We start from the raw sequence: 26,390 nt of genomic DNA, 5'->3' as shown, positions 1-26,390 counted from the left end.
GAGAAAGGTGTGACCACACTAAGCTAATGGGCATTGAGAATCCTGTCATCCAATATCAATGGCGCGCACACTGCCCTACTCTGTGACCCCATTAGAACAGGCGCTGTTATTTTCTTGAAGGTCTCTTTTGGCAAGCATGTACACAGAATTATTACTCATCATTTGTCATAATACCTATGAGTCTCCACTTCAATAATCCCAGATGGAGCTCTCCACCACCCACTCTTTACTTAGCTGTAATCACCCAAATGCGGACATTTAGTCTCTGAGACTGTGCTTTTGGCATGTAATTAGGCAGTGCGCAAAACAGTATTTGATTCATTTAATTTCCTTTGAGTGGGCTATATTAGGAGTGTTTGATATCAAGCAACAGATTGCATGGGAAGCTAAAAATGGCTACTTGCAATAAGTATGCCACTGTATGGTAATGCCATGGACATTCAAGCATCTCTGTGGTTACATTGCCGCCAATGCGAGTGGAATCCTGTCTTTCTGCATATTCTCTGCCATCAGTATGCCCGCTGTCGATAGCTCACTCCCCTTATAGTGTATTTCGAAATAGCTATTCCAATCTGCATTCATAAACGTTTGCAACGTACCACTTGGTACCATTTACTACTATAGCAGAAGATCCCGGTGATGTCAGTTTTCAAGGTGCATCGCCACTTACTAACACTTCCTGGATTCTGTTGTTTCCCCATAATTTTTCTAGAGATAGAGCATCCCAAACCACAGCTGGGCTAGAGGTAGGCATACAACCATTAAATGAATCAAATACTGTTTTGCGCACTGCCTAATTACATGCCAAAAGCACAACAAGGGTGTTTGAGCAATGTCCTAAGGCCATGGCCACTATTAACAATTAGAATAATTAATTAATTGTCTTAATCAGAGTTGAAAGGCAAGATTTGCAGGTCCATATATGTGAAGGGTATGCCACCGTGCACGGGCGTACGCTCACTCTGACGATCGGTGACACACGCTGAGTTTTCCATTGAAAAAAGGCGAGACCCGTCCGTGCACTGTGGCGTATGCTCAGATATACGTAAGATGTCGGTGGGAAAACGGACGAGACCCGTCCGTATACGGGGGCGATTTTGTCCAAAATCGCGGGAAATATGGTCGCTGAGCGACCATATTGGCCGCAATGGGAGTGTGCACCGGCGATATATCGCTGGGTGCGGGCTCCCGTTTTTGCCCCTGTGGTGATCGCTGGTCGCAGGAACATGCTCCTGCGACCAGCTGATTACCACTGCCGGGCTCCCCCGGGCAGTTTCTTTTTCATCAGCGACCATCTCTGGTCGCTGATGAACAGGAGAAACTGAGCAATATATTGCTCAGCCATATATTGCTCAGCAATATATGGCTGAGCAATATATCTCCCCCGTGTGTACACAGCATTAGATGTGGTTTATGTGTATTTTTCCACTAAAAAAAACAGGTATGTTTGTGTTACAGTGAAAAAGTTGACACATGTTGACTTTTGTTAATTGAGTGTCCTGCTTTTTAAAGTATATAAAAACACTTACTGAATGGGTGTAGATGGTTATAAAATAACTACCTTGCCATATATAAGCAGGTCTTAGAATGATTTTTACCTACAATTAAACCAACCTTTACACGTAGAGAAGTGTTGAAAGATATGCTTCCAATGTGTTTGAGTGCTGTGTGTGGCTTGCAGGTAGTGAAATAATAGTTTTCACTTAATAGGCTTCCGCATTGCTTATTACATTCAGGTGTATGTGTTTGAGTAGTAATCAGCGTTAATTAGCAGACCCAGGCGTCCGCTGTCATACAGTATCTCTAGGGGTGGTCTGGAGCTATCTTTGACGTCTGCCTGTTTTTGGGCCAAAATGCACGGTGCGTTCGCCGCTCGAGCGGTTGTAGCACCGTACATTTTTGGTGCACACCCCCGTGTACGCCCATGTTTACGCCCAGTTTCCCTCATTATTCCGGCCGCTCCCCTAAAAACGCCCACATGCCGCCCACAATGACCGTACTCTTGCGGACAGGTTTTTTCGCACGGAGAGACCCGTCCGTGAGCGGTGTGAGGTCGCCGCACCTGCGCATTGCGAAAGCTACACATGCTTAGATGGAAAAAAAAATCGATCCGCCCGATTACGGTCCCACCGTAGCGAGCAGAATAAGGTGCTAAGGTGCTATGTCGGGGTCGCCCACAAGGGAGAATAGTCCCTGTCAGTTGGGATACCAACTGTTTGCCAATTACCGGTTGGGATTCCGAAGTCGGTATACTGGCCTTCGGAATTCTCAACTGTTGGAGCCTCATCCGGCACCCAAAGAGAACAATGCTCACAGCAGCAAGGTGAAAACCAACTGAATAGCATTTCTGGCAGCTAGACTACCTGAGCCAAAAAAACATTAAGCAGTTTCAGGCCATAAGAGGGTTAAGCATGGACAGGATGTTTAATACACATGTGGAGTTTAAAAAAAAAGATAAAATAAATAATATTTCCACTAAATGATAACAAATGACTCACAGTCAGACAAAGAAAGTGTGGATTAGGTTAATGCAGAGGAAGAATATGGGCAGCCTGCGTCTTTTTTTTTCTAGCAGCTTATGTGCGGAAACTTTAGCAGACCACACATACACACACATGGGAGGATAACTCCTAAAAACATACTGTACAACAATATAACGTGTTGTTTTAGTGTGTGTGTGTGTATATATATATATATATATATATATACACACACAACTGAAAATAATGTAATTTCTGAAAAGGATGGACATGTATGTGGTGATATTATTGATTGATTCATTATATGAATAAGTGGGATTTCATAGTGTGTTGCTCCCTTCAGTGAGTGCGGGCGAACTAAAGGCATTATTTGTAATAAGACCCTTACCTGTATGGGTTCTCTTATGGTTTTCCTAGTTCTGTCTCAGTTTTCCATTCATTATTGTTAGGCAGAAAGCATGTAGCCATGTCTTTGAAGTCCCCGGCTATTCACCACGAATGGTGGATCAAAATACAGCCTAGTCCTATATGAGGTCAGCAGGGCCTATACACCCCACTGTTTGTGAATGATTTGCAAATTGTAGCAGATACTTTTTTTTACTTTGTTTCTGAAATGTTTAAATGTTTGGAAACCTTTTGTGTAAAATGCAGTTTAATGCACATGATTTATTTCAGGGACTTATTAACTGGGCCTTGGCCTCACAAAGGGTCAGCACCTTACCTATGTAGAGACTGATCAGATCATATTAGTAGATCAGAGCAGCAGTCACATAGGCCCTTATTCAGATCTGATCGCAGTACAAATTTGTTCGGAAAATGGGCAAATGGGATGCGTTGAAATCTTAATTGCAGTGTAAAAATAATGCAGCCAGTATTTACCCTGCACAGAAACAAAATAACTCACCCAAATCTAACTCTTTCCCACCTGCAGTGCACATGGTTTTGCCCATTTTCCAAACAAATTTGTACTGCAATCAGATCTGAATAAGGGCAAAGTATTGTCTGTTTCAAATGGAAACTCTTAACAACAGAGTGCACATATATATTGGCGTTAGCTACTAGGAGTCATTAGCTGCAAGTTCACCCTCTCTTATGTAGGGTACACACCAAAACGATTTGGCCTCAAAACACCCGATTTAGATACAATCTCGACCGATTGTATGTAAATTGAGCATCATATTTTAGCAATGTGCCCGCAAAAATTTGAGGTCACATAGAGGGGAGAGACCCAGTGAGTCATTTGTCTAATGCCCTCCTCCCCCCCCCCCCCCTCCTCAGACTAGCCCTGACAGTTGCAGTCTATAGAACACTGTAGAAATTATTATCTATGTAACTGCCATTGTATCTTGGCGCCCGTTACGTAGTTTGCATAGTGGTGTATTGAGAATACCAATACAACACTATCCTGGCTACGTACAGTACGTAACTTACAGTACATAGTTTACGCAAGTTACGTACTTTACGTAGCCAACTTGCTCAGGAATTGCTAATACACAATGGTTCATATCCCCATTATGCACGTTATACCCCCAGTGTCCACGTGGGCATGGAGTTAAATTTATAAAGTGTGGCGAGCGCAGCGTGGCGAGCGGACGCGGATCCACGTCCCCTCACGGGGCTTGCCACGCTTCGGGCTCAGTGGCTCGCTGCGCTCGCCACACATTATAAAATTAACTCCACGCCGACGTGGACACTGGGGGTATGACGTGATTGGTGGGGATATGATTGTTTTAGTGGGTGTTGCGTGTGTGTAGTGCATTTTACTTACCCTCAACTATGTCCAGCACCAGCGTTTCCCTCTTCTGGGCCGCAGTCGTGTCCTCCATGACACTCCCCGGCGGCAGCACACTACGCAAATAGCGTAGTGCCGCTGGGGAAGCAGGGAAAGCATGTGATGCTCCCCCAGTGGCAGTACGCTGAATTACATACGCCCGCCCTTCACCGTCGGGCTGATGTGCCGCCCGCCCTTCAGCGCCCCACCGCCTGCCCTTCACCGCCAGGCTTCTGTGCCGCATGTCCTTCACTGCCCCGCCGCCCGCACTTCACCGCCACCCGCCCGCCTAAGTATAAAGTCAGATATTAGCAGGGCACCCGTCTACGCTACGCTGACAACGTAGCCTAAGCTACGTTGTCAGCGTAGCGTAGCAGGGCGCCCTGCTAATACACAAGTACCAAATTGTTGAACCTATGGGAAGCCATAAACCCTAAATCCACCTGTTATAATGGTTGTAGAGTGGGCATTAATTTTTTATTACCAGTTATTTATATAGGGCACACATATTCCACAGCGCTTTACAAAGAATATTTGTTCATTCTGATCAGTCCCTGCCCCAATGTTGATAACAATCTATATTCCCTCCCACATGTACACACACACATGCAAGGGTTGATTTTGTTTAGAGGCAATTAACCTACCAGTATATTTTTGAATTGTGTGAAACCCGGAGGAACCCAGAGTGAGCATTGAACATTGAACCCATGCCCTCAGTGCAGTAATGCTAACCATTACACCTTCTGTGTTGCCTTATATGCGTTGGAGGTCAGTTACACAATGTCTGATGCGCCGGCATCTCGATTGAGGGAATCCTGACAGGAGTTAGGTAATCCTACCCTGCCCCCTCTATTCCTACACCTTCCCCACAGCCTAACCCTTCCCCACAGCCTAACCATACCCCCCCCCTACTAGCCTGGCCCTAACATTCCATGTAGCCTAATGCTAGGTTTACCCTCTTCCCGCAGCCTCACCCTACTGCCTAAACCACACCCTTCCTTAGCCTATTTCTTGCACACCCCGTTTGCTTACTGTTCCTCATCCAGTCAGGATTCCAGCTCCAGCATCCTCCTTGATGACATGAGTCCTGTGCAGGTACCGTAATCCCTCCCGCCAGTATGCTGAATCCATTCCTTCACAATAAGTGTGCTTTATTTATAAATTAAATACACATTTTCTTTCTAATAATATGCTATTTGTCTCTTGTGTGTGTCCCATTATCATATCTGTACATAGCATAATAATATCTTAAAATGTCACTTCGGCATTTAGAACTTGGTACTACCAACACATACATCAAACCCTCCCAGCGGCCCATAACACAACTGGTATCATACTGCTTGCTATGAGCTGATAGCATTAGAAGATGAATGGGCTGAAAGAATAATATTTTTGTGCATTTATTTTTGCCATGTGTACCAAAGACAAATACTGTATGTGCATGTACCTGAATATAAACCCTCTATTTCCACATAGGTGTGTGAGGCAGAATAGTACGGATGCATCTGTAAGTTGTATGATAATTAGCAACAGAATAATTTTCATCTTCATCGTTTTATTTGATAGCTTATTATAATTCTGTGTTTTTCTGCCACCCCACATTGCAGTTGTTCTATTCATTTGGTGCAGGGGTTACCATAGTAACTGTTTTTGGCACCTATTTTTTTGGCCTAGCCAAGACATTAAATATTCACTTTCATATCTATGTATGGGTATCTTAACAAAGTTCCATTTATAGTATCGAAGCATTACAACAGATAATTATTTTTCAGAAGTATGCATGTTTATATTCTTTATTATTTTTGATTATTGAATTGAAAAACACGAGTGACTAGTGCAGCATATCATGTGGAGTCATAAGACTTTCGTACCAAACACATACCAGTCTGCATTTATTGGATTATAAGGTATGAACATGGACCATTCTTACAGATTTTCATTGGTCCCTTAGTGGTGGGCAAAGTTTACACTTTAAGGATCGGACGATATTGCAGCATATTTGAATTTCGGAATGCAATCATAAGGTCGAACCACAACGTCGATAACTAGATTGTCAACATTGTTCCTATGTCAAAATCATCAAACTGTCAACATATTGACAATATTGATATTGGAAATGCTGACACATGGAATGTTGACAATAGGAATAGGCTGGGGACAAGAGGGATAGTCAAAGGGGTGTGGGTCATATGGTCGATCATAAGTTGGTGGAAAGTCATTAGGTTGACATCACTAGGTCGAAATGCGGAAAGGTCGACAGGTCATTGGGTCGACACAAGCATTAGGTCGACATGGTCTAGGTTGACAGTCAAAAGGTTGACATGTTATTTTTTACCTGAATGTTGCCATGGACACAGTATAAAGTGCACCTCATCCCCTCGCCATGCTTCGAGCACACTATTTTAATTCCCCCCCCCCCCCCCCCCTAGTGGATAGTAGGGCATGAAATGAAGCCTGTTTGCACATGTCGGCTCAATAAACAGTGAGAAACCCCATGTCAACCTTTTGAATGTTGACCTAGACAACGATCATTGTAGACATTCTATACATTTCGACCATGTCAACATTCTCAATTGACATCAATTGACATCCACTGGCGGACAGTGCAACTAAACATATCCAGTTAGGTTGTAAACATTTTGCACTACCACGCTGCATTTACATCCCGTAGCTCTGGTTTGCAGAGTCCAATAAATAATTATTCATGACATGGTGAAAAAAATGCATCAAAACACATCCTTTCATCCAGGGTGTCATAGCAGTTCATCTAATAATTGTATGTCATATTTAAAAACACTGTAAAGTGCTAAAGAATAATGATACCATTATTATAATTGTATTATAGCTAACAGCTTCTCTCCTTACTTTACCATTTTCTGTTATTTTCTTGTTTAGTTGGTATACTAGGTCTAGTTGGTATACTAGGTTTTGTTGGTATACTAGGTCTAGTTGGTATACTAGGTCTAGTTGGTATACTAGGTTTTGTTGGTATACTAGGTTTTGTTGGTATACTAGGTCTAGTTGGTATACTAGGTTTTGTTGGTATACTAGGTCTAGTTGGTATACTAGGTTTTGTTGGTATACTAGGTCTAGTTGGTATACTAGGTTTTGTTGGTATACTAGGTTGGTAGACTAGGTCTACAACAACTAGCTCGACAAGCATTAGGTCAACATACATGAAGGTCGACATGGGTTTAGGTAGACAGGGTCATTATGTCGACATAGGGAAGGTTGATAGTCAAAAGGTCGACATAGGGTTTTTCTCTTTTTTTGGAGACGAGATGTGCCGACAGCAGGTATTTCATGCCCTACCATCCACTAGGGTGTGGTGGGAGAATAGAATAGTGTGCCAAGCGTAGCGAGGCACCATGCCAGAAGCTGCTAGTGAAAGCGGTGCACTTTTTTAGTGTCCATGTCAACTGTGTCGATCTTTAACAGTTGACAAAAAAGTGAAAAACCCTATGTCGACCTTTTGACTGTCGACCTTCCCCATGTTGACCTAATGGCTCTGTTGACCTAACCCCATGTCAACCTTCAGTCATGTCGACTTAGCTGTGTCGACCTAGTTGCTGTCTATCCAATGATCCACACACCCTAACATGTAAGGAGAGGGACAGCGGGAGTCTGAGGTGATCCGGCATAGCTAGATCCATTTACTAGTTCATTAATAATGTGGGACCTGATGTATAGTTATAGTAGCAGGGAATACAGCTAGCATGTCAGCATGTGGTCTGAGGGCAGGTGTATCCAAGCTCCATTCTAACTTGCAGAGTTAAAGTTACCCAGTAAAATCAAAACAATGTTGACCGGGATACGGTCCTACATTGGGGCAACATACATTGGGTCGACACTCATAGGTTGACAAGCCATATCAACACCTATAAATGTTTGGATTAGGTTGACATGAAGGTTGTCAGGAACAATAAAAGGGTTGACATGGGTTTTAAATGGATTTTTTTGCCAAATAAGGCGATTTTTATACCCTACCATCCACTAGGGTGTAGAGGGAGAATAACATAGTGTGCCCGAAGCATGGCAAGCAGTACACTTATATGGTATCCATATCAACGTAAGTCTACAGAAACACAATCACCATGTTGACCTTTGTCATGTTGACCTAAAGTCCCTGTTGGCTTATAGTTCGTGTTGACCTTTTATAGGTGTCCAAGGATGTCGACACAATGTATGTTGACCTTTATTGGGTAGACCCAATGACCCATGCCCGTTGGTAAGAAAATATATTCTGATGTAAACCAGAGATGATGCCAGCATGTGTCCGAGAATGGGATGGACCCTGGTTTTCACCAAGAACTCCTGTAAGTGATTAAAAATAGTTGCCCCAGTAATATCATTGGCCATGTGCCATGGGCTGGTATCTCTAGTCAGCTGCTGACCAGCAGCTGTTTCATTTATTTATCAACTTAATAGGCTTCACTATATAAAAATATAGCTAAGCCTATTAAGTTGTGCTTACAATTGGGAACAAAGTGCAGCATTCCGAGTCCCCCAAACCCCGCCTTGCGAATAGTTGGCTGGCACCACCCATTCGCAAGTTTGACTAGCTCGCAGGGGTTTGCGAATGGATGTTACACGCAAGGCAGGGGGAAGCTCCCACATCTTTTGATGGCCGCCTACCATCGAAAGATGTGGAAGGTGCACGCATATAAAAGTAACTTCCAAGTCACTTACATATGCGTGCACACAGGGAAGGAAATTGGCGGGCAGCTGACATCCGGTGATGTCAACCGCCCGCTCCCTGCACCCGCATCATGGCCTCATTAGCATGAGAATGCCCAGCGTTCTTATGGGAATGCCAATGAAATGCCGGGTGTTCCCATATGCTAATGATGCCGCCCACTGTCCTGGGTGCGTGCACCCGGCGAACAGTCTGTGCATGCGCAGAATAAAAACATCGGTCCACGTGCGAACGCAGCCCTGCTGAGAATGGACCAGAATAAGGTCCAAATAGTAATAAAACAAGACAGTCTTGGAGGTAGTAAGGCCCTGCTTGCAATCTATAGGGAAGCAGGCATTAATACATACGGATTATGGGCGGGATGTATTAAAATACATCGCCGCCCTTCGCGCCCCCCCCGCCGCGATGCCGCCGCATATGTACTAACATATGCGGCTGGCATCGCGATGCGGTGACGGAGGCCCCCCGCGATACCTGTACTGTGGTCTGCGGGGGGTCTCCGTCACCTCCCAGCCGGCTTCTGCAGCTTTCACGCCGGGGACAGCTAAGCAAGCTGTCCCCGGCGCTTCCTCCTCCCCCTGCAGCCGGAAGGACGTCCGGCTGCGTTGCTAGGGGGAGGAAGGGCTTACCTTCCGGGGTCCAGGAGGACCTGCAAGAAGGTAAGCCCAAGGGAGGGGGGAAAGGGGGGGTCGGCGAGGCGGCGGGTTGCGGCGGGCGGCGAAAAGAAGCCCATAGGCTTCTATAGGGTATCGCCACCCAAAGGTGGCGATACCCTGCCCTGCGAAACCGCTGCGAACGGGTTTTAGTACATAGGAAAATGCGGTAAAACGGGGGTTTTACCGCATTTTCCCTTTAGTACATCTCGCCCTAATACCTTTTGCACATTGGTCCAGCCAGATTGCAAAGGTTTTTTTGTGGGCTGCATGGTCACCCAGCAATGTGGTTTGAGGGTTATAAGGATGTGAAAGTGAAGAAAGAAAAACTGTGAGGTTACGTGTGCACTGTATAGACAGGAGTATATACAGTGAGTTTTCAGGTAATGCTTAAAGGTTTGGAGATTAGAGGATAGTCTTAGGGGTATACTTGCTAAATCTTCTTAAAATTAAACAAATTGATGTTGCCCATAGCAACCTATTAGATTCTCTCTATCATTTTCTAGGATACAAAATGGAAATGATACAAAATGGAAATGATACAATCTGGTTGGTTGCTGTAGGCAACATCACCACTTATCCTTTTTTAGAATCTTTAGTACATTTACCCTGTAGGAGAGTGTTCCACTGTGTGGCAGCAGCCCAAAAAGTCCTGTAATCATGTAAAGTGGGAGCCAGTAATGCGTGTGAGTGAAAGATGCAGATCTTGTGCAAAGCAGAGAGGTCGGGTTGCGAGATATTTTGTTTGTCTGTTGGTGTAGTCTGGTTAAAGGCCTTATGTGTAAGTAAAAGTGTTTTAAATTAGCTATGGTAGAATTCAGGTAACCAGAAAAGAAAGAACTATACCACAAAGGGGGCGCACAGTTATATCAAAGTATTGCCAGGGATTTGAGTATCACTTATACCCCTTTCACACTCGCAGAGCCGGGTCATACCCGGGAATGTATTCCCGGATGCTTCCCGGGAATGTACCCTTTCACCCTGCACTCAGACCTGGGATCGACCCGGGACAGCCCCATTCACACTGACCCCGGGAAATCCCTGCAAATACATATGCATGTCATTAGAAATGGACTCCAGGGCTCTGAAAGATGACATCAGCATTTGTGAGCCCAAGAAAGCTCCAATCAGCAGCTTTTTTAAAGTCCCGTGTACGGGACCATTCACACTGACCGCATCCCGGGTCGATTCCGGAATCTACCCAGGTGAGCTGGGTAGAAATCCCGGGATGTTCATCCTGGGATATTCTTTCAAGACCCTTTCACACTGAGCTAAATCTCGGGTTGATGCGCGTTCATGTGCAAAAACCCGGGATATTTCTGCAAGTGTGAAAGGGGTATAAGCTACCTCATTAATGTATTGGGAGAAAAAAAAGATTTTCAGTTGCTGTTATCATCCACTGTAGGAAAATAGGCTTTTTATTTTTTGATATATAGCACTTTGAATGTTTTCAAAGCTCAGTATCCAGCAATATATCTGATATTCTGATAATAAAGCAACGGTCTCGCAGAGCTATAATACACTGATCTCATGTTCTAAATAAACAAATTTGATTGGTTAAAGCGATTCAGTTTTGTTTCCCATAAAGATCCTTCTGATGTTTATTATCCAAAGCTGCATAGCTAGATCTCCCATATGTCCTGGTTCTGACAGTTCCCTTGTTTAAATATTTAACTTGCAAAACTAATTTTCTGTAATACTGTATAGCCACCTGGTACACTTACAGTAAATGAACAGGTTGAAGCTAAGGATTCTATACTTGTCTTACCTTATTTGGCACCCAGAGGAAAGCATGGAGTGGCTTTTGTGGCATAAGAAGAATTCATGTCACGCGGCTCCTGGCTTACCCAGCACATTCCTCTTTTCTTTCACAATGCTTCATTTTCTACAATTCTGTGAGTCTGGTTCATATGATTTAATAGGATAATGATTATTGCTTTACCTTACATGCCACCTAGAAGCAGGTGTGGGGTGGATTTCATGGCACAAGTAAATGTCAGGTCACCAGAGTGAATCTTTTTATGGATGGAATTAACGGTCTTTAATTTCCAAATTGTTGTTGCGCTGACAGTCTTTCATGGCATCACATGCGTGATTGCATGACCAGTACACATGAAAGGACATCTGCCTCTGGGAAGACCAAGAGTCCATAAGAGTCAGCGAGGCATTATTATATGGCCAGTCTGGGTCAAGGCCAGGTGCCCGCGGCCAGGGCCGGTGCAAGGGTTCTCGGCACCCTAGGCAAATCTTCTGCAAACACCCCCCCCCCCCCCAATACCCAGCCCCTAGAAGAAACAATAAAAACCTGCAACAAACAGTGATTAGAAATCAATAAAAAAGCAAAAAATTGTAAAAATGTATTCATGATACACCTTTACTGTAAGACCAATAATTTTTGTCACCTGACTTCTGCCTAGATAGAAGACTTGATTATATTGCTTGTAACCCAGAACTCTGCATGGACCATGGCCAATGTTATTTGCTATCTGTTCTGACCTTACACTCTACTCTTTGTGATGGCAGGATGCATGGACCATATTATTGATTATTTGTGGATGGTAAGTGGTGTGTTCAGTTCTTTATCTGGCCATACATCACACTGCGTTACACAATGTTCAAACACTCAGTGCCACGCACAGCATGCACCCACTGTCACACACACACACACACACACACACAGTTACACATAGAAGTCACACACATTCACGCACCCACTGCTACCCACACACTGCACTCACTGCGGGTCCCGGCATTGTTTCCCGACATCTCTCCCCATGTCTGACCTGCATGTAAACTGTCGGGCGGCAGGGGAATCTGAGTGCGACTCCGCTCCTCCGTCTGTGCGCCTCCCTGTGTCTGTCAGCCGCAGAGCCGTCACTGCAACAATGGGGGGGATGTCGCGCAGCCAGGTCATAGTGCTGTTGCCGTTGTTGACGTGGGGAGAGGACGGGAAGTATCGTTATACCCTGTCCCACTTCCAGCGCTGCTTCCTTCCGGATCTCTGTCTCTGTCTCAAGTTATGCCACTGGCTGATGCTGCTCTTAAGTGGCCGCTGCTCCGTGCCTGGTGCTCCTATTTGCAGTGAGCAGTGCTTTGCAGAGGAGCCGCCGGGCACTCGGAAGCAGCAGCAGCAGCAGGATGAAAAGAGTAAATGGTGGCGGGGGTGGCGAGTGATGCGGGCAAGGGCCGCTGGTCACTCTACGGGGTGGGGGGGGATTTGAGAGTTGCTGCAGTTTACCTCTATCTCATCCAGGGGGGGTCGGGGGGAGACTACTGATCCTAACTTCCGCCCTCTAGTGGCCGGCGCCCTAGGCAGAAGCCTAACTCTGCCTAGTGGTGGCGTCGGCCCTGTGCCCGCCCGTGTTTGCATGGTGATGCCCAGAGTTTTCCTGGGCGCACCCAAGGTTTTTGTGGGTATGTGCAGGAAATGCAGGCATTCGCATGCAAACGCCCCCAGCATGCCTCCTCCATGCCCCCTGGTGCGATGGACACGGAGACTATGCAAGTCACCAAAGGTGCCCACACAGAATCCCTGAATATGCGCTTGCACAGGAATTCACCATCAGTCCCCATTGGGACCACCAGGGGACCAAATTAATCAGAATAAGGGCCGAAGTGCAGAGGTGAGGAAGAGGAGGAAGTTAACATTAATGGAGAGATGGGCTGTTGGAGGACTAGTTCACTCTTTCTGACAAAATCAGTGGCGTAACTATAGGACCGCAGCCCCCGCGGTCGCGGGGGGGGGGGGGCTGCGGTGCTATAGTAATGCCCCCACCACCCATCCCCCTCAGGCTTACCTGTCTGCGCATCCCGGCTCCCCTCCTGGCTTCAATCAATTCTATGGAGACGGACCACGATAAAATGGCCGCCCCATAAAGCAGACAGTTCTCTGAAACTGTCTGCGGTATGGGGGCGGCCATTTTATCGTGGTCCGTCTGCATAGAATTATTAATTGAAGCCAGGAGGGGAGCTGGGACGTGCAGACAGGAAAGCCTGCGGCGATGGGGAGGGGGCACCAGCGGGGAGGGGGGGGGGCGCCCACCCCATTAACGGCGGGGGGGCGCCCCAAACCAAGCTACGCCACTGGACAAAATTCTTCTTAGATAGACAAAACCATGTGCACTGCAGGTGGGGCAGATATAACATGTGCAGAGAGAGTTAGGTTTGGCTAGGAGATCTGGGGTTGGACATATAATGGTTATGAGAATGGAGCAGTTTGTTAGTAATCTGGAGGGCGCAGGAGAGCGTGAGTTATGGGCAAGGATGTGAATAAGCTTATTACGTTGCTGTAGCATGGAGGTAAGATTGATTGATGAGATTGGGAGTTATTCAGACCTGAGCACATGGCTGCATATTCGCAGGACGGGTTATAATGGAACGCCTGCTTATGCGTATAGCACTCATGCACAAGGCCATCCTGTGATGAAATGCAGCACTAGCTGTGCGCAAACTGATTAACAGGAAGCTGGCATCTGGCCGATTATTGGAAGTGTCAGAGAAACGCAGGCGTGCCCAGGAGTTTTCAGGGAGTGTCAGCTCCAGCCTCAATCAGCCTGTTTCCATTGCACAGGCCGAGTAGGTTCTGGGCTACACACTGGGAAAAAAAAAACAAAAAAACATTTTTTGATGTGCAGCTAATTGCAGGGCTGCAATATTTTTGCCAGCTGAGCGCGGAATACCTGATCTCAGGGCTCTGCAAATTAGCATCCCAGCAATCAGGTCTGAATAACACCCAAGATTCCCCAAGTGGTGGGAGAGAAGGCAGGGTGGTGAGCTTAGTGATGTGGTAGGAGGACATTGGTGGAAGAGTTGTGAATAGAAATGGAAGAACAGGAGAGTGAGAGTAATGCTGGTTACACACCAGGACGACAAGGCTCCAGTCCCATCAATCTAGATCCAATTCAGACCGATTGGATGTAGATTGTGTGGTGATTGGGCCCTTTTCTGTCCTGTTCTGATCAGATGCGCGGCCCCGCGGGTCAGACAGTCGTTATTCAGATCCTACCTGCAGCAAGCAGGATCTGAAAACGACCATACCCTTAGGGGTAAGAATCCTTCAAACATTACCTTTGATGCCATAATTGATTTTATTCTGTATTTGTTAATAAATCATTTCACATTCTCAACGTATTCTCTGGTGCCTGGTAATTAAAAATAATAATAATAATAACACTGTTACTTATATAGCACATTTCTTCTAATAGGACTCAAAGTGCTTGCATTAGCCTTTTACAGCACAAAATACAAAACAAACTTAACAACTTAACAAGGGACATTAGTGAAATGCTTGGGTGAACAGGAAAGTCTTGAGTCTATTTTTGAATGTTTCCAGAGTAGAAGCTTCTCGAACTGAGTGGGGAAGTGAGTTCCATAGAGTTGGAGCCACAGCGCTGAAAGCTCGACCCCCAGATGAATTCAGGGAAATTCTGAGTACTGTTAGTAGTCCTTCATCAACCGAATGCAGTAATTGAGTGGGGCAATAAGGGAGCAGAAGCTGCTGCTGGTACCTTGGGCCCTGGTCATGTAGAGCTTTAAAAGTCATTAAGCTGATCTTGAAAATGATTCGCCATCTGATGCTGCTTTCCCACTGCCTACACGGGTAATGACCCGTTTTTTTTAAACGGGTAAGAGCCATAAGACTCTTTCCCACTGCAGCTTTTAAACGGTAAATTACCGTTTAAAAGCTGTTTTTGTCACATTCCCACTTACCCGTTTAAAAACCCGTTTAAGCAGTGTAAAGATAGGGGGGGGGGGGAGAATTAAAAAAAAAAAACGGCGTGGGGTCCCCCCCACTGCCGTAACCAGCACCAGGCTGAAAGAGCCGGGGCTGGTAATAAAAAATCAGGAAACCCGACAAATAGGGGTTCCCTGATTTTTTACAACCAGCTCCAGGTCCGGGGCTGGTTCCCAAAATACGGGGGACAAAATGACTAGGGGTCCCCCGTATTTTAAGAACCAGCCCCAGACCAAACAAGCCAGCAGGGTAATGTCACAGCCGGGGGACACTTATAATATAAGGTCCCGCGGCCAAAACATTCTCCCTACCGACCAGTCAGCCTGGCCAGGGGCCCTGGGGGAGTGGGGACCCCCCCAATAAAGGGGTCCCCCCCCTCCAGGACTTACCTGACCAGGCTGAAGCCTGGTGCTGTCCCCGATGCCCCTGGGCGGTGGGCATCGGGCTGATGGAATGGTGTAAAAAATAGAATAAAAACTATTGTCTTTTACTGGTGAACTATGAGTCCCAGCAAGCCTCCCCCGCAAGCTGGGACTTGGAGAACCACAAGTCCCAGCCTGCGGGGCATTAAAGGGCCCGCTGGGTCTTGTAGTGCCACAGTAAAAGAAAGAGTTAAATAAACACACTGACACACGTGAAAAATAAAAGTTTAATACATACATAACACATACATACTGATACTTACCTATCTTGAGCCCGTAGGTAGCCCTGGTCCTGATGTCCTGGTCCGTGTCGGCGTCTGTATCCATGTCGGCATCCCTGTCGGCGACGGCGTCGGCGGTCCGGAGTCCGAAGAAATCCATTTGGGAAGCTGTGGAAGGAAACCATACTCACCTGTCCCAGCGCGACGTAGTCCAGGTAAGGTCTTTGCAAAAAAAACAAACCGACACCCGAACCAAGCGGACAGCTGAGAGACGCACGGTGTGTTTACATCGTGCGGCTCCGCCCCCGAATGCCGCTATTGGCCGCCTTGCGGCCTAGCGGCCAATCAGGAGCCGCTAGGCCGCAAGGCGGCCAATAGCGGCATTCGGGAGGCGGAGCCGCACGATGTAAACAAACACACGTGCGTCTCCGTCAGTCCGGTCTGGTTTCGGGTGTCGGTTTGCTTTAGATTTGATGTTAGATTCGATTTTCTATTAGATCTGGCTTTAGATCATCCCATTCGATTTGGCATTAGATCTGTACTTTTGCATTCGATTTCACAATGTAGGCACAATGTACTCATTCGATTTACTGGATCGAATTCCAGATTTTCTTGGCTGCACAGTAGATTTTTCTATTCGATTTTGAGAAAACGGGAGCGCGCATCGAATCGAATGCAGATCGAAAGTGTCCTAAAAACCATTCGATGTGTATTCGATTTTGCTTCTATAAGCAAAATCGAATCGAAAACAGGGGAAAATCTAAGCGTGTGTACACAGCTTAAGACTCTAAAGTTTAATATTAACCAGATCTGGAGTCCCATTCAGTTAAAGGAAATACATAAATGTACCCTATTCTTCAATATATGAAAATATTTTTTGCATGTTTGCTTCCATAGAAATTCTACATCACATCGGGATTATGTTGCATCCTTATCTGTTCGCGTTTGGCTAGGTGTGTATAATTTATTAGTCACTGAGAATGTTATCTCTCAATAGACATGTATTGATTATTTTGAGTGGGTGTTGGCAATATTGCCTGCTTTCACCAAGTGAAAATGAAATCATTATCTAATCCAAAGATAAAAATAAAACAGTGCAATTTAGTGGCCAGACTATTCTGGAAAATGACAGCATAATTACATGGCATCTTCAAGAAACATTTTGAACAAGGCATTTTTATACATATGGAAGTACTAATTTAGCACAGCATGAAAGTCTCTTGTAATCAGTGTAAATAATATCAATGGAATTAGCAATTTTATGCTATTAGGTTAAAAAAATGTTTTGATTACATTTATTATTTTATAATGTAGTTGGTGAGTCTATTTCTGTAGAACAGGCTAAGGAGACTTTGGGCCTAATTCAGAATCTGATCGCAGGACAAATTTGGCCAAATAACTGGATCTAAAAGCACCCTTCCCCTGTCATTTTTATCTTTTTGATCTTAGTGTGCATCAGCTGCCCTTTGATGGAGCAGTCACTGGGCCACGATTAGAGCAATGTACAGGCAAGTTACCAATGAAGGATTAATTCAGTGATTCCCAACCTCTGTCCTCAAGCACAGTTCACATTTTTTTCAGGTCACGCGGCAGGTGCACAGGTGTACTGATTATTCATTGACACATTTTTAAAAGATCCACGGGTAAAGCTAACCATTTTTCGATTCTCTGTGGAGACCTGGAAAACATAAACTGTTGGGAGTCTTTGAGGACCGGGGTTGGGAGCCACTGGATTAATTCCTTGCCTTTACATACATCCAGCCTATAATGATAGGAATTACATTATTACCTAGTAAACAATTTATATTCCTATAACGTTACTAAGGGTACATGTCAGCAGTTTTATTGCAAATGGAAAGATCACCGTGGTTTGCAACTGCAGTGAGATAATGTCCTTATCTATTACTAAATGACATTTGTTTGAAACTAACAATAAGATATACTGTAAGGAGAGACACACATATGATTAAGCACATTTATGGTTACAGCTGTATGTTTAATCATGAAGAAATGTGCCAAAGACAAACAACATACCATATACAGGGTAGACAACAAGGAAATCAGCAAATGTACATAAAGGATGGGTGTTACATATATTGGCATAAACATATAGGACTAATATGTTAAGCACATATAAATTCTGGCTTTGTATCCTCTGGAACAGTCTACACTAAGCTACTATACCGGTGCACAAAAGCAAGGACGGTATTGATTGCACATCTTCTTGCCATTAAGAGCAGAAGCATATTTGTACCACTTCCTAACAAAAGAAGCCATACTTACAATGATTGTACAATTTCATAGAAAAAGCAGAAGGACAATTTCTACCACTTCTTCCCAAAGAAATGGCAGCGACTTGCACCATCTTATTAGGAACAGATTGTACCGTTCTAAAGATTTGTCAGGCATAGATTGCACCTTTTATCTAACAAACAACGTTTGGAATGTACCATAATGTAACACACAACAAGCATTAATAGAATTCCCGAATTACAAACATGGAGTACCACATATATAGGGCCTGATTCAAAGGTGCACGCAATGTCGACTGCAGGCTGAGCGGAGCCATATTTTGCTACGTCTCCAAAACTGTGATATGCACATGCGCAAATGGCTATGCGACAGATTTATTCGCAAACTGAGTGTGAGTCTGTGTTTGGGGGAAATAATGGGGGTGGATAGAAAAACCTATGCAGAACCATTCTCTGGGCGTTTCCTAGTCCGCCACTTCAAATTTATACGCAGCAGGATAGGTCCTGGCGCGAGACACTCATTCAGATGCAGCATAGGGTTGCTCAGTTTCAATGCTGCGACCGCCGTTTCTGTAATTTTTTTTTTTGTAAGTGGATATGAGATTCCGGAAGTCCGCCGTGTGTAATATCGCAGCTGCGCATGCCACTACGCGCACGTCTAAATCAGGCTCAGAACATTATAGGAGATGACAACATGCCTAGTCCATCTGAACCACTGTAGCGACGCTGCTTTGTGGTGATTCTCTCCTTCCTTTTCTCTGAATCTCATTCATTCCTGTGGCAGAGACACAATCAATAAATGCTTCTCCCTCAGCCTGCCAGGCAGATTATATTGATCGCCACGTAACAGGTTAAATCCGGTCTACTGCATTTATAAAGTATATGTGGAAAGCAAGACAAAGGGGAGTGTAACATACAAACACCACATAAAACACTATCACAGACATAGACATGAATATTCCCTCTACATAACACACAATATACTACTACTACTACTACTACTACTACAGGTTTATCATGATAAAACGAACATTGGTTAAAAAAAGTGCAAGCTCTGAAAGGAATACCAAAGGCACAGTAACTGAGATATGTGTCATGTTTACCCATGGGAGATTATATATATATATATATATATATATATATATATATATATATATACACACATACACTGGGGTATCGGCCCGGCACTCTCCCAAACAAACAGCTGCCTTGGTGCCCTCCGGAACAAGTAGATAGGTGTAGAGAATAATCAAGCTGCGGCACTAGGAGGACTGATGGTAGAATTCAATATTATGGCATTTATTTAAAAATGCACAGTGTACCAACGTTTTTCACGGTGATGGTGAATCACCTTGAAAAAGGGGCGCAGAGGCCCCGAAATGTTGGTACACTGTGCATTGCCATAATATTGAATTCTACCATCAGTCCTCTGAGTGCCGCAGCTTGATTATATTCTACACATTATATATATATATATATATATATATATATATATATATATACACATACCACAAATATCCTGTGCGCAAGTCCTTAATAATTGATGAGGAACTACAAGTCCCAGAAGAAACTTCAAATGCACTTTAGGTCTTTTGCTTTCAAACCGGCAGCTCCCGCAATACCTGGATCCACAGGTCACAGATTTTCAAGAAAAAGACAAAGGCGGAGCGCTCCATAGTGCAAGTATTGTTTTTATTGAATAAAAAATGTGATAGAGCCCTCTGACGAAGTCCACGTGACGAAACGCGTAGGGGCGTGGCCTGGCGCTGAGTGAGTGTAACCTCTCCAACTACGCCGCCTGAGGCTCATGCGAGATACATTAGCGGTGTGTGAAAAACGCCCGCTGTGGTACGTGACCCATTTCTATTGCATGTGAAATTCTATCACATTTTTTATTCAATAAAAACAATACTTGCACTTTGTCTTTTTCTAGAAAAAAAAAATAATTATATATATATATATATAATGTCCAGTTTGATACAATTAATCTCTTTATATGGTACTTATATGTTAGTTGGGCGCCCACTATAGTTAGTACACTCATACCCCCACTATCCATGTTGGCATGGAGTTGATTTTATGTAGTGTGGCGAGCGCAGCGAGCCACTGAGCCCGAAGCGTGGCAAGTGTAGCGAGCCCTGCGAGGGGACGTGTAAAACTAAGCAAATAGCTTAGTGGGAGCCCAACTGACATATAAGTACCCTTCATATCATGAATGTATACTAGGGCATATCCGTTTGGATCTCCAGTTTCTTCTTATACTCCAGTTAAGCATTTGTATATATTTCCATTTGCAGTCTGTGCATAGTGCCTCATATCTGACATCATCCCTTATGTATTCCTTGGTATTAAATTATGAAGACAGAATATGTAAAATAAGTGATGTAATGTGATATGTTTATATAGCTTTTCCTAGTTAGTACCATTAGGGTATCAATCCTATAAATGAATGTATTATTGCTTTATTTATACTGCCAGAAATACTAACCCTAAGTATTTGGCACAGGCATAGTTATTAATAGATAGGTTATAAAGCTGACATACCAGGTTATACTTAGCTTACACACACACGCTGTTATGTTCTATTGGTTTCATTATAACTAGTAGGTATTTTTTTTTTTTTGACACTTGAATAAATGGATAACCAAATACATTCACGTCTGATAATACTGATATTTCCAAAATAGATGCAGCTAAATTTGCCCATGACATTTTGGTGACTGTCGAGGGCTAGAAACCCTCTGATGCTGGGTCCGTCCTCATTCTGGCGTAAACAGTCTTAAACGTTTCTCCACCATGTAACGTTCAGTACTGAATCCTTTATAATGCAGTAAAAGGTTAAAAAGATGAGATGCACACGCAGTTTGCTGCTTCACCAGTTAACCGAGATGAAAAAGCCACAGGCTTATTGAGAAATGCCACTGGTACAGATTCACCCTCTAGTTTAATAGTCCGTCATTTCCTAGCGATCATTGGCTGCTCCAGTATCTGGAACCGTTTCATGCACCAGAGTGGGGCTGACCAATGTCATTCTGTCTGTCATGTCGGTAACATGTTATTTGGTTCATTGTGCAAATTGTCTTTCGTTTTAGCACCGTAATCTGCTGAGGTAACTGACATGATGAATTTGTTGTTCTCTTTGTCAGTGGTTATGAAACTGAAAAAGGCGATTTCTGTTTATTTATTAGGAGCTTTCAAAAATCATATTTCTTTACACAGATGTGGAAGGAAAGATTGGTTTGATGGCGACATCCTAAAATAAGGGCAAATGGGGAGTTGTCAGTGATGCAAGCTGACATTAAATAATACTGTATACAAATAAAAAAACAGAAAAGGGAATTTTACCTTTGGCTTCCCTCCTTCTGTTATTGGTGAGACTGATTTGAGGCACACTGGACCACCTAAGAACATAGACATGGGTCAGAACAAGCAGTACTACAAAGAAACTGGGGGGAGGGGGATTTATCAAATCTCAGAGAAAGACAAAGTACCAACCGATACGTTTCTGTCATTTTACAGGCTGTGCTACAGAGGCTGATTGGTTGTCATGAGCAACTTCTATATATCACTACTCCTGTGGCCGCTAACCCGTCACTCACAAGCTAATGGTAGCTTGCCGTAGCAATCCAGGTGTCTCAACCACTTCTCCGACATACACCTTCCCCATCCGTCGGCCACCTTCCCGCCTTTCCCATCTTGCACTCCTCCACCTTAGAGGAGACAGACGCTAGAGCTCAAATATGACCGCTAGCATCTGACAGGGAGCACAGCACTGCAGTGTTACCTGGAAGTACCTGGAATGCTTAGCCTTGATGCCGCTTGTCATGGAGAAAGATGCAGCTTTCATCAAAGAGCAATGACCTTTGGCAACAAGCATTGACCCCTTGGCAATGAGCATTAACCCCTGTCAAAGAGCATAGCACCCCAGCAATGAACAGGTAATTTAAAATGAATTTGAAGCTTTACCATGTGCTCAGGTGTTGACATTAACACCTGAGCATGTGCTTGTGTCAACAGTTTACCAGTGTCGATCTTGTGCATGTGGATCTTTTGGGGTTGACCCATTGGGGTATATTCAATTAGTGTCGGATCCATGCTGACATTCATTTGTCGAAATGGATCAGACACTACCCATTAAGTCAGCTGCCAAATCCGGCAGATTTGGCCGCTGCTGCTCAACCCTGCTTCAATCTTTTTTAAAGTCAGATTGAGATGGTCAGAAACGACAAAAGTATGTGGATCTGCAGCTATTACGCCGCTCCGACTTGTCGGAAAAAAACTGCTCTAATTGAATAGGTTGGAACCCCTTCTTTGGGCTGATAGCTGTATTAAAAACTAATTTCCAAACATAGTTGATTGGTGCTTTATCACCTTCCACCTAATCAATTTACCAGGTTTAATAATTCTGCCCCTCAATGTCTAGTCTCTCAGGGACAGCTTCTTGTGTATAAGAACTACAGTATGCATACCTGTATTATATGCAGTGGTTGCAGGAACAAATGGGAAGCTCATTTTGGCACACAGTCTAAAGGGCATCTTGAGCCACAAAAGAAAGCCTCTGGCAAAACACAACCACCTTATACTGCTTTGCATTCTGTTATCACTGTGCATCTTTTACAAAGGTCATTTAAGGCCATTGTCAATCAAAATTGTACGAGGTAGTGAGAGAAAGTTGTATAGAAAAAATACCAGTTGATAGGGGAGCAAAAAGAAAAAAACAAAATTCCACATTTAGAATGTTAACAGACCATTTTAGGGTTAGGTTTGAGGTTGACAAGTCAATGCTAAATCAAATTGTTAACATGCCGACTGTAGACAATAATATTATTAACATTCTAGCAATCTTTACATCCTATAGATTTGTAAGCTCGCGAGCAGGACCCTCCTACCTCTATGTCACTTTGTTTCTACCCAGTTTGTTTTATCAATAGAATATGCTGCGCTATATAAGAAACTGTAAATAAATTAAAAAAAAATTCTAGATTAACATTCTGAATGTGGACATTCAGACCATGTGGACCTTTTGGTTCTTAATATATCACCCCATAATGAACAGTTGTCATTCTCCTCTACTTGGGTAATGTTCACCCATGAGGTGAAATATTGTCTGAACTACCAGGACCACATCTCATTGTATATTGGGCTATACAGATGTGTTCACATACATCTATCCTCCTGGCATGTTAAACAGCCCTTCTAGCCTTGCTATGGTGTCGGTAACACTGAGCTTTATTCATGCAACTGTTTCATTAAAATGCACCTAATCTGCAAAATTATGTAAATAAGATGCACAGGCAGCTTGTGTTAATATAAATGCTATGCAGCATGCCTATATTCTGTGTGCAACTGTGGCAGTAACTGTCAAGACAGTGCTTTCCCAGAAAAAAACTGTAATATGGTTTTTCATATGCAGTTACAGTCACACACAGAATATAGGTATGCTCAGGGGCGAATTTAGGGGCCAGGCCGCCCCTAGGCACAGCATTTTTGGCGCCCCCCCTATATTAATGTAATCATATATGTATATACATTGTTATTTATATATTTCATTAAAATTAACCGGTAGCCCACCTTAATATTTTTTTAAGCACTCTGGACTGCTCACTGTACGGAGGACCCGGAGGGAGGGAGGCACTTATTAGTACAGTGATTAGCACAGTGTCTCCGTCAGTCTCTCTCCGGCTCACACACTGTGACTGACTGAGCGCTCAGCTCAGCTGCTGGATACACAGCAGCCAATAGACTGTGTGTCTGTAGAGTAGCCAATGGACGGGAGCCGGCAGCAGTGAGCCTGAGCTATTTCCGGACGCACAGGGGGACCATCGGACCCAGCCACTAAGCGGTGATGTAATGTGCATGGCAGAGTGGGTGGGCAGTGGTGAGTGACGAGCGGTGCTGCCGCCCACCCGCTCTGCCATGCTGCTATTTAACAGAATGTCAGCCTGCCTGCCGCCCTTAATTGGTGTCGCCCTGAGGCCAGTGCCTCACGGGCCTAGGCACAAATCCGGCCCTGGGTATGCTGCATAACATTTTAATCAGCAGATTTAACGATGTTAATGAGATGCCCAATGCGAACAGATTTGCAAGCAACCTGTCTGCTCATTTATGCCAGGGACCTGCCAGCTCACTTATGCCAAGGACCTGCCAGCTCACTTATGCCCACTGCATGGGATACTGAGGCAAGTGTATGAGGACACATCTGTAAATCAAAATGATTATTTTTTTCATATTTAGGGGCTGCATCCTCCTTGCTGCTTACAGGAATGATTACTTTCTGAGTTGGTAATGTAAATTCACTAACAATTGTGAGGAGAATGACTTTAGTCTTGTGGGTCACAGTGTTCTGTGTGACCTATCTGTAATCATCTGTGCTGGTTTAGTGAAATAATGAAAGAGGAATTTTAAATAGACTTGTCAGTCTCTAGTCATTACCTGCTGTGGTATATCTCAGGCATCATCAGTGCAACCCCATGCTCCATTTTGTCTGCTAGAATAGCATCTTGTTTTTGTTACTAATAACTAGTAGTTTCAGTGTTAGCTGGCTGTGCCTAACAGGTGGTAACAATCAAATTTATATTTGCTTTGTATTCCTGCCTGAGGGCGGGATGTTCTAACATCCGCTGCCCATTTTCGCTCCCCCTTCGCCGGCCACCGCATTGTTAATGATCGCATATGCTCTAACATATGCGATTATTAATGCAAGGGACAGCTCTTGCGATAAGAGCTGTCCCTTGCGATGCGGTGCCGGACTTCTGGGTCAGAGACCCGGGAGTCCGTCTGCACATGCGCAGAGTGACGGCGGGGGGAAGCATACTGGGAGGGATCTGTGACGGATCCCTCACAGTAACGCTGCAGTAAGAAGCCCATAGGATTCAACAGGGAATTGCCAACTTTTGCTGACGATTCCCTCCGGAGGTGGGACGAAGAATAAATAAATGCTGTAAAAACCCTGAAAAATAGGATTTATGGTCTTACCTTGATAAATCCCTTTCTTTGAGTCCATAGGGGGCACAGGAGTTCACGCTGGGTATGAGAGGTGAGGTAGCAGAGAGTGCACCAAAGGGTTACAAAAATGTACCAAGCATGCTCCCTGCCTCCCTTCTCCCTCATAACCCGCCCCCTGACCCTGGGTCACCAGTTTCGTTAGCAAGCCCAAGGTAGGAGCAGAGCCAGAGAAGAAGGAAGAGCAAACGCACACCCACATAGCATACAGGCCCTAAAGCCATGGAGCTTTCCTACATAGGAAGCCCCGCTACCAGGTGCGTCTGGGAGGGCGTCCTGTGCCCCCTATGGACTCAAAGAAAGGGATTTATCAAGGTAAGACCATAAATCCTATTTTCTTTATCGTCCACTAGGGGGCACAGGAGTTCACGCTGGGACGTCCTAAAGCTGTCCCCTCACGGGTGGGGGACGCTCCTGGACTGCGGAAAGCACATGTCTACCAAACTGTGCATTAGCCGATGCAAAGGTATCAAATGCATAAAACTTGATAAAGGTCTGGGAAGCGGACCAAGTAGCCGCCTTACAGAGCTGTTCAGCCGAGGCGCCTCGATTAGCGGCCCAGGATGTACCCACAGACCTGGTAGAATGTGCAGTAATCCCCTCCGGGGGAGTAATCAGTGTGGAAAGATACGCTTGGCGAACCACTGATCTGAGCCATCTCGCCAAGGACTGTTTGGAAGCGGGCCAGCTCCTCTTATTGGCCCCATAAAGCACAAACAGTGAACCCGACTTACAAGTTGACTTAGTCCTGCGAAGATAAATCTGCAACGCACGGACTACATCAAGAGAAGCTTCAGCTTCAGAAGAACCTGGAAAAGAAGGCACCACTATTTCCTGGTTAAGGTGAAACTCAGACACCACCTTTGGATGAAAATCCAGTTTGGTACAAAGAACCGCCCTGTCCGGGTGAAATACCAGAAAAGACGGTTTCCATGATAATGCACTCATGTCAGACCCCCTTCGTGCTGAGGAAATAGCCAACAAGAAGCCACCTTCCAGGATAGCCATTTCAGATCCACCTCCTCCAGAGGCTCGAAAGGAGACGATTGAAGTGCCCGGAAAACCTCTAAAGAGGGACACCTCAACAGCCAGCCCGTCAAAGCCAGGCGACTCAAGTCCGGGTGTCGGAATGGCCCCTGTGAAATTAGGTCTGGACGCA

The 26,390-nt window shown here is 44.7% G+C and overlaps 1 protein-coding gene across 3 annotated transcripts in view; it reads right to left on the bottom strand.

The window, feature by feature from the left end:
• Window positions 1-17,072: 17,072 nt before the first annotated feature.
• ARHGEF40 (Rho guanine nucleotide exchange factor 40) overlaps window positions 17,073-26,390 on the bottom strand; it is a 69,295-nt gene continuing 59,977 nt past the window's right edge. For 2 of the 3 annotated variants that reach the window (XM_083145278.1, XM_083145279.1), the window contains exons 21-22: window positions 21,575-21,630; window positions 17,073-21,482 (exon numbers count right to left, since the gene is read on the bottom strand). In XM_083145278.1, the coding sequence (XP_083001404.1) occupies window positions 21,441-21,482; window positions 21,575-21,630 (98 nt within the window). In that variant the 3' untranslated portion in view covers window positions 17,073-21,440. The remainder of the gene's footprint in view (window positions 21,483-21,574; window positions 21,631-26,390) is intronic. The other variant, XM_083145280.1, reaches the window with a different exon arrangement.

The sequence above is a fragment of the Crinia signifera genome, chromosome 1 (genome assembly GCF_055691185.1).
Source record: "Crinia signifera chromosome 1, ASM5569118v1, whole genome shotgun sequence".
Lineage (NCBI taxonomy): Eukaryota > Metazoa > Chordata > Amphibia > Anura > Myobatrachidae > Crinia > Crinia signifera.
This window is presented reverse-complemented; position numbering and strand designations above follow the sequence as displayed.